The 14,572-nt window shown below is 38.2% G+C and overlaps 2 protein-coding genes across 3 annotated transcripts in view; both read right to left on the bottom strand.

Moving 5' to 3' along the window:
• Positions 1-5,476, bottom strand: part of daam1a (dishevelled associated activator of morphogenesis 1a) — an 82,227-nt gene extending 76,751 nt beyond the window's left edge. Inside the window, exon 1 of the mRNA XM_051723073.1 lies at positions 5,359-5,476. The gene's annotated coding sequence lies outside the window, so the exon portion shown is untranslated. The remainder of the gene's footprint in view (positions 1-5,358) is intronic.
• A 4,247-nt stretch (positions 5,477-9,723) lies between these two features.
• sdsl (serine dehydratase-like) lies at positions 9,724-13,790 on the bottom strand. 2 transcript variants are annotated; one of them, XM_051723090.1, is made up of 8 exons: positions 13,631-13,790; positions 13,201-13,368; positions 12,877-12,919; positions 12,661-12,800; positions 12,449-12,537; positions 11,547-11,774; positions 11,327-11,451; positions 9,724-10,332 (listed from the first exon to the last, which is right to left on the bottom strand). In XM_051723090.1, the coding sequence occupies exons 2-8, from the start codon at positions 13,363-13,365 to the stop codon at positions 10,142-10,144; spliced, it is 981 nt and encodes a 326-aa protein (XP_051579050.1). In that variant the 5' UTR covers positions 13,366-13,368; positions 13,631-13,790; the 3' UTR covers positions 9,724-10,141. The 2 variants fall into 2 exon arrangements, with proteins under 2 accessions (XP_051579050.1, XP_051579051.1); XM_051723091.1 differs by lacking the exon at positions 13,631-13,790 and adding an exon at positions 13,515-13,535.
• Positions 13,791-14,572: the final 782 nt, after the last annotated feature.

The following is a 14,572-nucleotide window of genomic DNA, read 5'->3' as shown; positions in this document are numbered from 1 at the left end:
TAAAAGGTAGCTTACCCTGTGGAGTTTAATTGTAAACAAATAAGTTCTGTTTAATTCATTCTTGAGGTCTAACAAACATGTGTAATGCATTTATTTTCCCATTAATGGTCTGAAATGTATATCGTGATCAATATCGACATCGAATGATATGAAAAAAAAATATTGGAATAATATTTTTGGCCATATCACCCAGAACTACTTTATATCTCACAATTTCAATTTTATGTCTTGCAATTTCAACTTCACATCTGGAAATTGCAACTTTATTTATCACTATTGGTACATATAAACTCGCAATTATGAGAAATTTTATATTCCGAAGTGGAGTCCAAAATCCATTCTCCAATCACCTGACATATACACTTTTCATATATACTTAATATCCTGTTTAATTCTGAAATATGTCACTTTATAAAAAAAAAATGTTTTGCGAGTGCTGTTTCATGTTGACTTTAAAGAGATCTCTGTTGCCATGGATACAGAGCAAAGGAGTTGTCATGGACTGAATGGGTGTTCCTTTTTAACTTCAAACAAGATTACAATGTGTCTTTTTATCTTATCAAAGTAACATGAGCACATGATTATAAGATAAGACAAACAGACTTGTCCTTCACTTACTTTTAATTCTGTATGCAGAACAAAAGTAAATCTGCAAAACAATACCATAAAATCACCTATTTTTCCATTTACCACATTTTTCATCACATTACAAGCTCAAACGTGTCAGAAATGACTCTTAAACACTCTTAAACAACATTTAAAGGGATAGTTCACCCAAAACTGAAACTCATGACATCCTTTACTCCCCATCATGTTGATCCAAACCTGTATAAATTTCTTCATTCCGTGAACACAAAAGGAGATGTCGTTAGCCTTAGTAATCCTTTTAATTTCACTGTATGGAACATACAGCTCTTTTTGTGTTCCACAGAAAAATGAAAATCAAAGTGGTTTGGAACAATATGATGGTGAGTAAATAATGACAGAATTTTAATTTGGGTGAACTATCCCTTTAAAATTACTTGCCAGAAATAAAAAACGGATTACTCAGAGTCCATGGGGGGGGGGGCTTCCGTCTGGTATTGTTTGCACTCTGAAAGTAGTCCCGGTATCATGTTTTGGCAGTGTTTTGGCATTCCCTAGCACTGAGATACTGCAGATGTGTCGATGTGACCCCAAATCTCTAATTAAAGACGTCTCCCACATGTCTAATGTCAGCATCTCTACCAACCTCCCCAATTAGGCAAAACATAAACTCTCGTTGCTGTGCATGACTATGAATGCACCCACACCCTTACATTAACTTTCAAACTTCTCCCAAGCAGAAAAAAATGAGGAAAAGGATAGTTCACTCAAATATGGAAATTCTGTATCATTTAATCACCCTCATGTTGTTTCAACCTTTTCCTTCTTCACTGGAACAAAACAGAAGCTAGGCAGAATGAAAGCCTCAGTCACCATTCACTGTTCCACAAAAATAAGAAAATCATACAGGTTTGGAAAAACATAAGGATGAGTAAATAATTTTTTGGCGAACTATCCCTTTAAGAGAAGCCTTGGAAGAACATAAACAAGGGAAAGAAAGAAAAAGGGGCAGATTGAGAAAGGGCCCAGGGATTTGGCTTATCGCCCAACATGTTAAGTACTGGAGGTGTGACTAAACCAGAGATGGTGAACACAGAACAGTGCAACAAATTAATAAGGTCAGACAGCCACGGATGAGCACGACAAGCAGGCGAAGATATGCAGGAATGTGGCAATGATTTTCAATGTGAACGAACACGCATTACATCCATGTGGGTAGCAGTTCTTGGTCGGATCAGAGACTCCTTGCATTAATACTAATGATATCACCGCAAGTCTGTGCTTGTGATCTTGATCATGGAAGAATGCTATAACCACTCATTATTGCAATAATTTAAATTAAAAAGTGGGTTGCGTGCAGACATAGCCAAAAGCAGGGAAAATAATGGTTCCACTGTGCATAAATTAATGATGAAAGAGTATACTGTATAATAATATCATGCAAGTGACAATTTCTACAGGCACTACTTTTATTTATACAATTACTTGTCCCAACTTCAAACTGTTATTTTTGTCAATTTTAAAATACTTTCTATCATCCCAACTAAAGGAATTTTCCAGGTTCAAAACAAGTTAAGCTCGACCGACAGCATTTGCCGCATAATGTTGATCACCAGAAAATTTTCCTTAAACATTTTTTTTCCTTAAAAACGGAAGTGAATGGGGCCAATCCGTAACATTAAAATACTCACTGTTTCAAAAGTATAGCCACAAGACGTAAACAATTTGCATGTTAACATGATTTTAGTGTAATAAAATCACTTAGTAACCTTTTATGTGTAAAGTTATAGCCAATTTTACAACTTTGTTGCCATGTAATCCAACACAAAAGTCGATTTAAACAACTTTACAGCTCAAATAATGCACAGAAGAATGAATGCGAGTGCTCTTCTTTAAGCAGTAAGGTATGAGGGGCCGTGCTATATTGTGAATATAGTCACGGCTGAAGGGCGTTGCAAGGCATGACGCAAAGCGGAGTGCCTGCAACCCCTTCATCTGTGACTATATTTACAATATGGCACAACCTTGAGTGCCTTATTGCTTTTATCCACAGTTTCCCTGAGCAACCACTGGGTGGCGCCATGATGATTCAAATTGCCTTTTTCTGTTTCTAGTCTCGAGACACAATGTAAAACTAACTGAAACGAGTAATCCAGACGGAGAACAAACAACCATTTAAGTGTTATTTGGAGTAAAAATGAATTTCACACTCAACTTGTGCAGTTGTTGGCTGTCATAACAACTCAAAGTAGTTATTGATATCAACGTAACTAACCTCGGACCATCGCTTCATGTAATCTACATACTTATGCTCTGTAAAAAAAAAAAAACGGTCATCTCGACTTTGTGAAGCATCGGCACAATAGAGCCACATGCTTTTGACAATTTCTACAAATGTAATACTTTAACCCGCTTAGAATATATGCCAATGCGGGTGAGATCGGAATTTGAAAACAGGCGAATCGTGGAACACTTCTGCGTTTAGGAAAAGGTGGATAAAATTATTAAGGACACAAAGGTTCATTAAAATGTTTTTTTTTTTATTATTATTATTATTATTGAATTCATTAAATGCCATCCTTACACTAGAAGAAATAGTCCCTGACAGAAAAGAGTAAACAGAACGTTGCTATGCAACAATAATAAGTGTCATCTATGGGTGCTGTGGAGTGATACAAATAGAAGTTCCGTGAAAAGGCCAGAGCTGTGCGTTATCATGTCTAAAGTTTGGCTGCTGACCAATCAGCATTGAGGACCGGAACTATCCGTTTTATACAAAATTATAAGCTTCACATATAAACCATTAAACTCTCCAAAAATTCACTTCCATTGCAAGTGTCTAAATGTAACCTCAACTCAAAGTCAAAATGCATGTTTATGGTACTCAACATTATCCCACAAATGCTGTTGATTGAGCTTAACTTGTATTGAACCCAGAATATTCCTTCAATACGCAACTACAAGTAAGCCATTCGTATGTTGATTTCCCCGAAAAGTGTAAACACTGTGACACTATCAAAACATTGCTCTGTTTGTCTGAGAATCCTTGCCAGAATCCAATGGCATGACTTTTGGGTGGTACTAACTGTTTTCCCAACCATAGGAACCTGCTTGAAAACAATCCTAATTTTTGTAATTACATTCGCACACATTCAATGTCAGTCTAAGATTTTGTAGGTAAAGGTGTGGCATGTAATTTTAAGGCTGAGATCTTGTTCTAAAAAATATTGTGTCCTTAGTAATGCATGCCAAACATCAAAAGTATCAATGCTTATTTTAAGTGGAATAATACAGCAAATGGGCCAACAGTCTCAAGACTACTTTCATTTTCTTTTCTCACTTATCAACAAATCGGCTTGAGGAATCAGCTTGTGGAAGCTTGAGGAATTTCAACCTGCCACATGTGCTGCTGATCCAGTTCGAATCAGCAGTCACTGAGTCTGTCCACTGCTCTTCAGTAACTATCAGGTTTGGTTCAGCTACCAAGTCAGACATCAGAAGACTTCAAAAAAGGGTAGTCCGGACTGCTGAGCGGATTATTGGTTCTCACCTTCCCACCCTCTAAGAAATCTGTACACCTCCAAAGTGAGGAAAAGGGCTGGAAAAATCGCTTTGGACCCCATTCACCCAGCACACTACCTTTTTGAACAGTTGCCCTCTGGCCGGCGCTACAGAGCACTGAGCACAAGAACAGTCAGGCACAAGAACAGTTTCTTCCCTCAGGCCATCCACCTCATGAACAGTTAACACTGCCTCCAATACTCTCCATTGTGGCAATACAATCATGTACATATTCAACTATTCATTCATATTTATATTCCATTTATGTTTATTTGACATATCCTACCTCTTCTGCACGATACATTAAATCACCTTGCACATAACTGTATATCTGTATAGAACATATTTGAACAACATTATTGCCCTACTGTAGTTTCCTCTATATATTTATCTGTTGTATCTTCTTTTATATTCTTATTACACCGTTTACATATATATTTCCAATGTTTGAATGTATATGTTGTGTGTGTGTGTATATATATATATATATATATATATATATATATATATATTATTTTTTATTCTTTTTGCACTGGAAGCTTCTGTCACCATGACAAATTCCTTGTGTGTGTAAGCATACATGGCAATAAAGCTCATTCTGATTTGTATCACTTCACTGCTTTGCATGGCCACTTGTGTGCATATTTCATCATCTTCCTTCTATTATTATTTCTGTGGGTTAATTTGCCAAACAACATTCCATCTTCAAAACATCTTTAAAAACAGCATTTCAATTGAAGTACATGACAAGTAGACTACCATCAGATGGTTAATCATTAACACTCTTTGTCCTTAATGAACTGTAACAAAACGCTTGTTACTAACAAAACAGTGACAGTTACTGACTGTTCTGTTTTCATTTAAATGAGCTGGAAATGGCAACACGGTATCAAACTGCCATGAACTGGAAAGTAGACACACTGTCTAAAGTGCAGTGTGTAAAAAGAATAGACGTGATCAAAGCAACAAAATAAAAACAATAATACGTTTCAAAATAACAGACACGTTTAATTAAATGATAAACGCGTCAAAATGCGCTTAAAAACTGTTTTATAAATCTGAGGAGAATCATTCGCCAATTCAACCACAGATTCTGTCTCTTAATGTCCCACCCATTAAAGCCAGACCGCTTATAAAGAATCCAAAGTTCGCTGAATTTGAGACTATTTGTTTTACTGTCAGTGTCTCGCAGCTGTCAATAGTTGAACTTACCTTGTAAACAGTTCCATCCTCTCCGCAGACTCTCTCTCTGAGCTCGTGTGCGGTTTCATTCCCCTTTAAAACAATACAGTGCGATTCGACTCACGCAGGTGATGTCATCGCTTTTTAGGCTTTAGGATTGACATCAGTGCGCATGAGCAAGACATTTGAGGCGCAGCTTTACTTGGGAAATGTAGTGCTGCAGCTCAGGAGACGCTAAAATGGGGTATTGAATGCAATGTTTATGTACTGATTAACAAACTAAGGAGGGATATAACAAACTAACTAACTAAATAAATAAATACTTTACTGTGGTATGTATAAATAAAAAAATGAAAAAATATTAACATGTAATAAATTTAATATATCTGGAAATGTAGCATTAATTACATAAAAATAACGAATTGTGTGAATAATTAAATATGACAAGAAATATTGTGTTTATTAAAATATTATATTTATTTATTTATGTATTTAAAAAATGGCGATACATGTGAGAATTATTAAATATTTTGGGAGAATGCTTCATTTTTTTTTAATGTATTTATTACATGTGGAATCTAACAAGAAATACATTTTGATCATTATTACAGGCCTCTATTTAATGTCACATATTATTTTGCTCTTTTAAAAGGCTATTTGAAATGTTAACATCAAAAGCTCCTTGCATAAAATACTCCTTTGTTGCTATGCCGAGTTTAGGAATTGACAATGCCAAAATCAGCTCAGCAGTGATAGTTAAATTAATAATAATGAATGAACCAGTGTTAGGTCTGGAGAGACAAATTGTCAAAAAATAAATAATAATAATAAAAAAAAATAAACAATACTATGTATGTATCTGAATAAATTAAGGGCAGCCAAAAAATAATGGTTGCGTGGTCACAAAGTTTGGTTTCTATTCCATTGTGTAATACTAGTTACATTGTACATACATTGGTGTACTTTTGCCAAATCTTAAGTATTGTTATAAAATGGATGATGACCAAATTATCTCCCACGTTAGCGGTTCTAGCTTCTATGGCACCCTGGGTGAAACCCGTTTCAACACACCCCCAAAGTTGTTGACGGGGAGGGCTTGTGCCGCCACTCCGCAAGATGCCGCTCTGGGCAACTGTCCATGTCGCCCATGCCTAAATCCGCCACTGATCTCACAGGAACAAACAATTATGCAACCATTACCATATACTGGTTTCTAATTAGCAAACAAATCTACATGTTGTAGTATAACATGTTCATTGGAATGCAATAGCCATAAACTTCTATACTTCACGTGAGGCTCCCTGTAGCACTCATTCCACTTTAAAACAATTGGGGGGACAGATCCATAGGATTTATTTAGGCAAAAGCAGGCCACAGACAGACTTACGGTGGATTATGGGAATGAGTGTACATGGTGGGCTGTCTAGTGAAATTCCAGACATGGCAGCAGCTGGTGATACAGATTGTGCCATGGGGCTACACTAACCCATTATCAGGTTTTAATTCCAAAACTACATTATCAGAAAAACTGCCTGCCCTAATTTATACCCAGGAGTCGATATTGGTAAAAAAATATTAGGACTCGTCAGACTCCCTAGCTCTCTAAACATGAGTCTTCATATCTAGCTTTGTAGTCATGCTTACAAGCATTCTTTGGACTATTTAGACAATTAACTGAGCTGCAGGGAGTCAACAGTGGATTTTTTCTCTCCCCTCCCCTAAAATAATTTTAACCTCAGCCCCCCTTGTCAAGTTTAGGCTCACAGTAGTCAAGGGGAGGGGGTTCTTTTGCAGAACACAGATGAAGGTTTTTAGAAGAATATCTAAGTTTTGTAGTTCCATACAATGCTACAAAACTCTGAAGTTCCAAAAAGTACATGATGGCAGCATAAAAGTAATCCATATGACTCCAGTGATTTAATCCATGTCTTCTGAAGCAATCTAATCAGTTTTGGGTGAGAACAGACCAAAATATAACTCCTTTTTCACAGTACATCTTGCCATTGCAGTCTCTATCCACAATCATGATTTCAAGCTTGATTGCACTTCCTAGTGCTTAACGCATGCACCGAGGGCTAGATGGCCATAGGAAGTGCAGTCGAGCTTGTAATCATGATCGCCAAGGAGACTGCTGATGTCAAGTTTTATAGTGAAAAAGGAGTTAAATTTTGGTCTGTTTTCACCCAAAACGGATTAGATTGCTTCAGAAGACACTGATTAAAGCACTGGAGTCATATGGATTACTTTAATGCTGCCTTTATGTGCTTTTTGGAGACTCAAAGCTTTGGTCACCATTCACTTGCATTGTATGGACAGAGCTGAGATATTCATCTAAAAATCTTCATTTGTGTCCTGTAGCTGAAAGAAAGTCATATATCTGGGATGGCATGTAGGTAAGTAAATTTTTGGGTGAACTATTCCTTTAACATAGTCGAATAAGCCCCTGCTGGAAGATGCTGTAACTAGGGGCAAAAAGTATCTTTCTCCATTGTTGGCCATTCAAAAGTAGCCATGCATTCTGACCGTATATCCCCTATGAACACTTTCCACATCGTTTTAATTATTTTTGTTTCCAAACACAAGGCTTGTTCCACAGTTCCTGTCTTTACACCCCACTACAACAACACATAATCCCTATCTCTCCTTCAGCCATTTTGACAATAAATCTTTAGGCCAAAAACTCACTGAGGAGGCATAACTTGGCTTTCAACGTGCCTTATTGTCTTGGCAGTCAATAAACGTCTTTTTAGAAGCCAAGGCTGTTCCCCGTCATGCTTGGAAGGATAGAGAGGGCAGCACTCCTAAGGACTGGGCAGAGAGTATTAGAAGTGTGTAAATATTTAAGCAGTCCAGGTCTGCATATTGTTACTTGCACAAGAACTCTGTAAGCTGCTCTAAAACAGACTGCTTTTAGTAACTACTTAAACAACAATTTCTCTGGATGACGTGATTTATCTATATAAAACCTCTCCGCCTTTAACACTATAATTACTGATTTTGACCATAATTGTGCTTCTTTTGTGCTCCACAGAAGAGGGACAGTCAAACAGGTTTAAATTGACATGATGATTTATTTCCCCCTGGGTAAATCCTTTAACTTCTCACAGGGAAAACACAAATATTCAGTACCAAGGCAACAACTTCAAGCATTAACTACCTCCAGTACATAATGGCCTGGCATATTTAATAACTAAACAAATCCTAACTGAGAAGCTGGCAGTAATTAAAAATCAAACCTCTAAAGAACTTATTTCTTTACCTTTTCTTGCTGTGAGATTCTTCATTGAAGGGGCCAGAAGGAGAGTAGATTAAGCTTTGATCGGCATTTAAGCCTGAGGTCTGTTAACTGTGAGAAACTTAACACACTCACACCGTAAAGCTGTTTATGTCTGTTCAATCTTGGCAGAAAGTTAGATATCCACAGAAGCTGCTTCAAAAAAAGAAAAGCAATCAAAGACAATCCTGTTGTTACCTTATTCAATAATGTATAAAAACAGATAAACATTCTCATGTATCAGTCATGCCAAGCATTAATCAATCAATGCATAATGCACATTGCTCGTCAGAAATAGTACAGCATCTTAACCACAGTGAAGTATTTTTGCATGCTGCCTGCCATTTCCAGTGCAGCATAAAACCTGTTATGTTCTACATTTACAGTCTTTGTTCTAACACAATAACCTGCCTTTTCTGAAGTGGCATGACGTAGTACTTGTTCATTACATCATTATTAACATAGAACATGCAGCCCATTTATAACGGAAACAAAGCCATTTTTCTGAGGTAGACAAGTGGTTTGCATTATACATAGCCAAAACTATGAGATTTTTTGGTATCCAATGCAATGACATGTCCAAATACTTTTCGGAGGATACTGTGTATGTAATGGTATGAGCCTATTTGTCGATTTGCATTTGATGTATTTACATGTTCCTAGATTTATGGTGACACACAGTAATGTGAACAAAACTGCATCACAATTCTTTAACTCAGAGGAATTGTGTCTCTTACATACAATATCACTTTAAGTAAAACTATATTGGGTATGTTTTTTTGTTGAATTGCCTTAAAGGTATAGTTCACCCAAATTCGGATGACTTGCTTCTGTGTAGCACTGAAGATGTTGGGTAGAATGTTAGTCTCAGTTACCATTCACATCTCTTTTCCATTCAATGAAAGTAAATGGTGACTGAGGCTAACATCTCCCTTTGGATTCCAGGGAGGACATAATGTCATACAGGTTCAATATGAGTGTGAGTAAATTATGAAAGCATTTTCATTTTTGGGTGAACTATCCTTTTAACTGTAAAACAAAGGGAGACGAATGCCAATACCAGTAACATCAGCACCACCTGCTGGTTACAGGTGTTGAATGGAAACATTCTGAGGTCAGTGTAATGTCCAGATATGATTTTATTGCACAAACAATATTTCACTAAAGGAAGCTGTTACAGAAGAGAATCCAAATATGTTTTCCTGACTATTCTTTCTTATTCTATAGTTCTGAATGTTTGCTCAAAACATGTTCTCTGAGTTGTAAGGAAAGATGCTAGCATCTCCTTTTGTGTTCCACAGAAGAAAGACAATACATAAAGGGTTGAAACTACGTGAGGGTGAATAAATAATTACATACTTTTCATTTTTGAGTGAACCATCAATTTTAGTATTTAATCAATGAAATACTATAGAAAGTCCACATCATCTCATGACTCTGCAAGCTATAGCATTTGCATTGACCATCTTTAAAATATTAGCTTTAACAAATTGAAGAATCTTCATATGCAGTGGACTGTAGGGATCTTTTCAGTTCTGATCATTTCCGTATGACTGCCTGTAAGTGTTGAAGCTGAGCCCAGTTTACACTGCCACCTCCACACACGATTATCACCAGTGGGCCGAGTGGTTTAGGAAGGCGTTCCGTCTCCTGTAGCCTTTGGATAACACCACTGTACACTGCAGCCAGTGCAGCTCCGCAGGCTAACTCCACCAACACACGCTCCTCATCTGCATATGCACACACAGAGAAATGCAAGCACTTTCAAAAGGACAAGATTTGCAGTTATTGAACTTTCTTTGTGCCCTAAAACCAGTGGTTCTCGACTGGTGAAAAGGAACCCAAAATGGGCTGCAGTTCTGTTCTAAAACAATGCTAAATGAAAAATTAAATATAACTAACCATATAATCATTCATAATTTTGGCAGCAAAATAAATAGGCTTATCGACTTTAAAAAAGGGGAGAAAACACTTCATGTATCTTTTATTGTTGATGTCATGGTATTTTGGCAAGCTAGCCAAATTAGTCAGATGTCAACATGGACAATATACACTAACTGAGCACTTTATTAGGAACAACATGGTCTTCTGCTGTTGTAGCCCATCCGCCTTAAGGTTTGACATGTTGTGCATTTTGAGAAGCAATTCTGCTCACTACAATTGTACAGAGGTGTTATCTGAATTACTGTGGCCTTTCTATCAGCTCGAAACAGTCTGGCCATTCTCCGCTGACCTCTCCTATCAACAAGACGCTTCCGTCTGCAGAACTGCCGCTCACTGTATGTTTTTGGCACCATTCTGAGTAAACTAGAGACTTTTGTGTGTGAAAATCCCAGGAGATCAGCTGTTACAGAAATACTCAACCAGCTCATCTGGCACCAACAATCTTGCCACGGTCTAAATCACGGAGATCACATTTTTTTCCCCATTCTGATGGTTGATGTGAACATTAAGTGAAGCTCCTGACCCATATCTGCATGATTTTATGCATTGCACTGCTGCCACCCGATTGGCTGATTAGATAATCGCATGAATAATTAGGTGTACAGGTGTTCCTAATAAAGTGCTCAGTGAGTGTAAAATATCAATACATTTTTGCTACTTTTGTACTGTACAAAGAAATTGGTACTAAATTCAGTCGCCACTTGATGTCCAATGTACAATCTGGGTCCTGAAGCAAAACCGGTTGAGAACCAATGCCCTAAACCATTGCGACAAGCTTACCCAGGAACAGTTCCATTGCCTCCAGAGCCTGTAGATCTGTCACCACCTCTGAAATGACAGTGGGCCGTTTGCTGTATTCAAACGCCTGTCTGCATGCTGTCTTTGCTCCCAGACACGTTGCTTCACTATCAAGCAGTTCAAGCACAGTGAATTGCAGAAACATTCATACAGGACATGAAAAGGTGCCAACTCTTCACAAATTCAAGATGATTTCTTATACCTTGTAATGTCTGGCAATGTAACCAGCTCTCCGGCTTTCAGGGCGGCATTGAAACAATCTGCACCAACAGTCTCCATACAGAGGACAGGCACACTGCCCCAGCCCACCTCATCCAGCCCCTGCATCACCCCACAAAACAGACCACCACCCCCAACGGACAACACTATAGCTCCTGGTTTGGTTGTCAAAGAGGCCTTGAGTTCATGTACGATACTGGTATGACCTTTCCTAAGGGACAGATTGAGTAATATTTGCTTTCTTATTCTATGGACTTTAGTCAGGGTAGATAACAAGTTACATTTTTGGAAAAATGTATTTTTTTTTCTACCCTTTTCTCCCTAACTTGGAATGCCCATTTCCCAATGCGCTCTAAGTCCTCGTGGTGGCGTAGTGACTCACCTCAATCCGGGAGGCAGAGGACGAATCTCAGTTGCCTCCACGTCTGAGACCGTCAATCCACACATCTTATCACATGGCTTGTTGAACGCGTTACCGCGGAGACATAGCGCGTATGGAGGCTCACGCTATTCTCCGCAGCATCCACGCACAACTCACCACACGCCCCACCAAGAGCGAGAACCACACATTATAGCGACCACGAGGAGGTTACCCCATGTGACTCTACCCTTCCTAGCAACTGGGCCAATTTGGTTGCTTAGGAGACCTGGCTGGAGTCACTCAGCATGCCCTGGATTCGAACTCACGACTCCAGGGGTGGTAGTCAGTGTCTTTTACTTGCTGAGCTACCCAGGCCCCCTGGAAAGATTTTGTCAATTTATTTAATGACACCAAGGTATACAACAGTGCAAACAGTATGTCTACCTCTCACAGCCTCATTTTTATTCATTATACATTAATTTATGTTGTTTCACACTAATGACACTGTATATCTATGAACTCACCAGATTAGTGGATGGTTGAATGGTGGTATCACAGTAAGACCTTCACTTTCAGCCAATCGGAGGGCCTCATCATTTGCATCATCCCAAACCTACCACATCAAATGAGGATGAAGTTATCTGGTGTATATCACTGGGTAAAGAAAAAATAAAATAAAATGGTATATCTTGCAAAAAAGGCTTTTAGGATATCAGTGGCGATACTTTGCTCTTGCCTTGCCCGCAACTTTGACCGTAGCTCCCTGGTCCTTCAGTTTCTGCACTACCAGTTGGGGTGTTGCAGAGGGCAAAACAATGGTGGCTGGAAGGTTGAGTTTTCTTGCTGCATATGCTGTGGCCATCCCAGCATTACCACCTAGATATACAGACAGAGTCAAGATAAAACGAATATATACAAATGGAAATACACTTCTTTTTATCATTCCACTCACCAGAAGAACAAACCACACCGTTCGGCTTGGTGGAACTTGCAACCTTGCAAAAAGGCAAAACATACATTCCAAAGTTCATCAGAATGGCCAAAATGCAACTCTTCCTTAAATGAGCACTAGAGGTCAGTACGAACACATAATGCGCGTATGGGACGTAAACATTTGCCATGTCGTATTTTGATTTCGTAATAAATAGAATTCTGTTTATTGATTATGAAATGCAACAACATGCATTATGACATTAGTATGTTGACCCCCAAAACCTAGAACGCCAGAATTAATCGTGGTGCTTAATTTTAAGAAATGCAACAATATTTTCCTCACATTTTGACACATGAATCCTATTCCACGGATTTTGAAGGAACCGGTGGGCTGTGAGCTCTCCATCTTCAAATACACGGAACTCCCCATTCGCTTAGACATGCCCGTGCTCTCGAGGAGTGGCGTGACAATGTGAAATCCATCTGGCTTTGACATTGTGCGCAACATTTTCTAAAATGCAAACAGTTAATCAGGGTAAGAAGTGGACAAATAGTCGATTACGGTAGGTTAATGACCTCAGAGCTGTCAAAACGGAGGTAAACATTGCCTGAATGTAGATTTTATAGATTTCCCGCGTTTTCGCTAACTTGCGTTACCTCAGGGTTTCGTGGAGCTCTCGAGGTAATCGTTAAGTTTTCTCTAAAAACATAAGTCAAAAACTTAATATTTGCATTTAAATTCTTATGTAGATGTCTCGTTATAGTGTACTTACCTATTCCAGGGTGGTTTTAACGTAAGTGTGTAGTTCAGAGTTTGATTGCTGACAATACAATTCTCCAGCACTAATGAACTAATGTCCAAATGTCCAAGATAGCAAGATGAAAACTACAGCTTGCAAAATTATGTAATACAGGTTAAACCTGCGTAAGTTATTCATTCATGAGAGAGTGCACTGTAATCTTGTCCTTAAAGTGAGAAACGTGAGTCTTAGTTGCCATTACCTTTTCAACAAAGTACTGTGGAGTTACCATTACATCATGGTACCATGGACTTTGATATTCAGAAGAACAGAATGAGTATCATATTCATATATCAAGATATATAAATGTTTTACTACAAGGCAGGGCCGTAGCTAATGGGGTGAAATGTGGTAACGATTCTAGGGACCCACAATACATTTTAAACTGAATATTTTCATATGGAAGGGGCCCAGAGCAATATACAGTCAGGGGTCCCAGAATTCCTTGCTACGGCCCTGCTGCAAGGTACTTTAATGACTGTTGTGGCATTTTGGTACACCTCTAAACCCTGATCGCACACGTACATCACACAGACGTGTGTTTACATCTGGAAGATGCAATTTTAGGTTGATTGCTCATCTGCAAGAAGTGTATTAGATGTTTTCTCTCGGATGTAAATAAGACATTCACCAGATGTCTTTGAAACGTTTATGATTTAGAATGTTTCTATATCTGATATTTTTAAGATGTTTAGCAATTTTTTATTAGAATGCAATAAAACCGACATCTCGTAGATGTGTATGTGCTACCTGGGAACATGGTATTACCTTGATACATATCCTAAAAACCATGCTGTTACCTTAGTATCATGTCCAAAAAACTACATTGGGTACTTTTTGTGGGTGTACTTTCTGCCCGACCACAAAATGTTTTTTTGTTTGTTTGTTTTTTTGTCCGCATCATGGGCTTATGTT

The sequence above is a fragment of the Myxocyprinus asiaticus genome, chromosome 17 (genome assembly GCF_019703515.2).
Source record: "Myxocyprinus asiaticus isolate MX2 ecotype Aquarium Trade chromosome 17, UBuf_Myxa_2, whole genome shotgun sequence".
Classification (NCBI taxonomy): Eukaryota; Metazoa; Chordata; class Actinopteri; order Cypriniformes; family Catostomidae; genus Myxocyprinus; species Myxocyprinus asiaticus.
The sequence above is the reverse complement of the archived record's forward strand: the minus strand, read 5'-3'. Positions and strand labels throughout refer to the sequence as shown.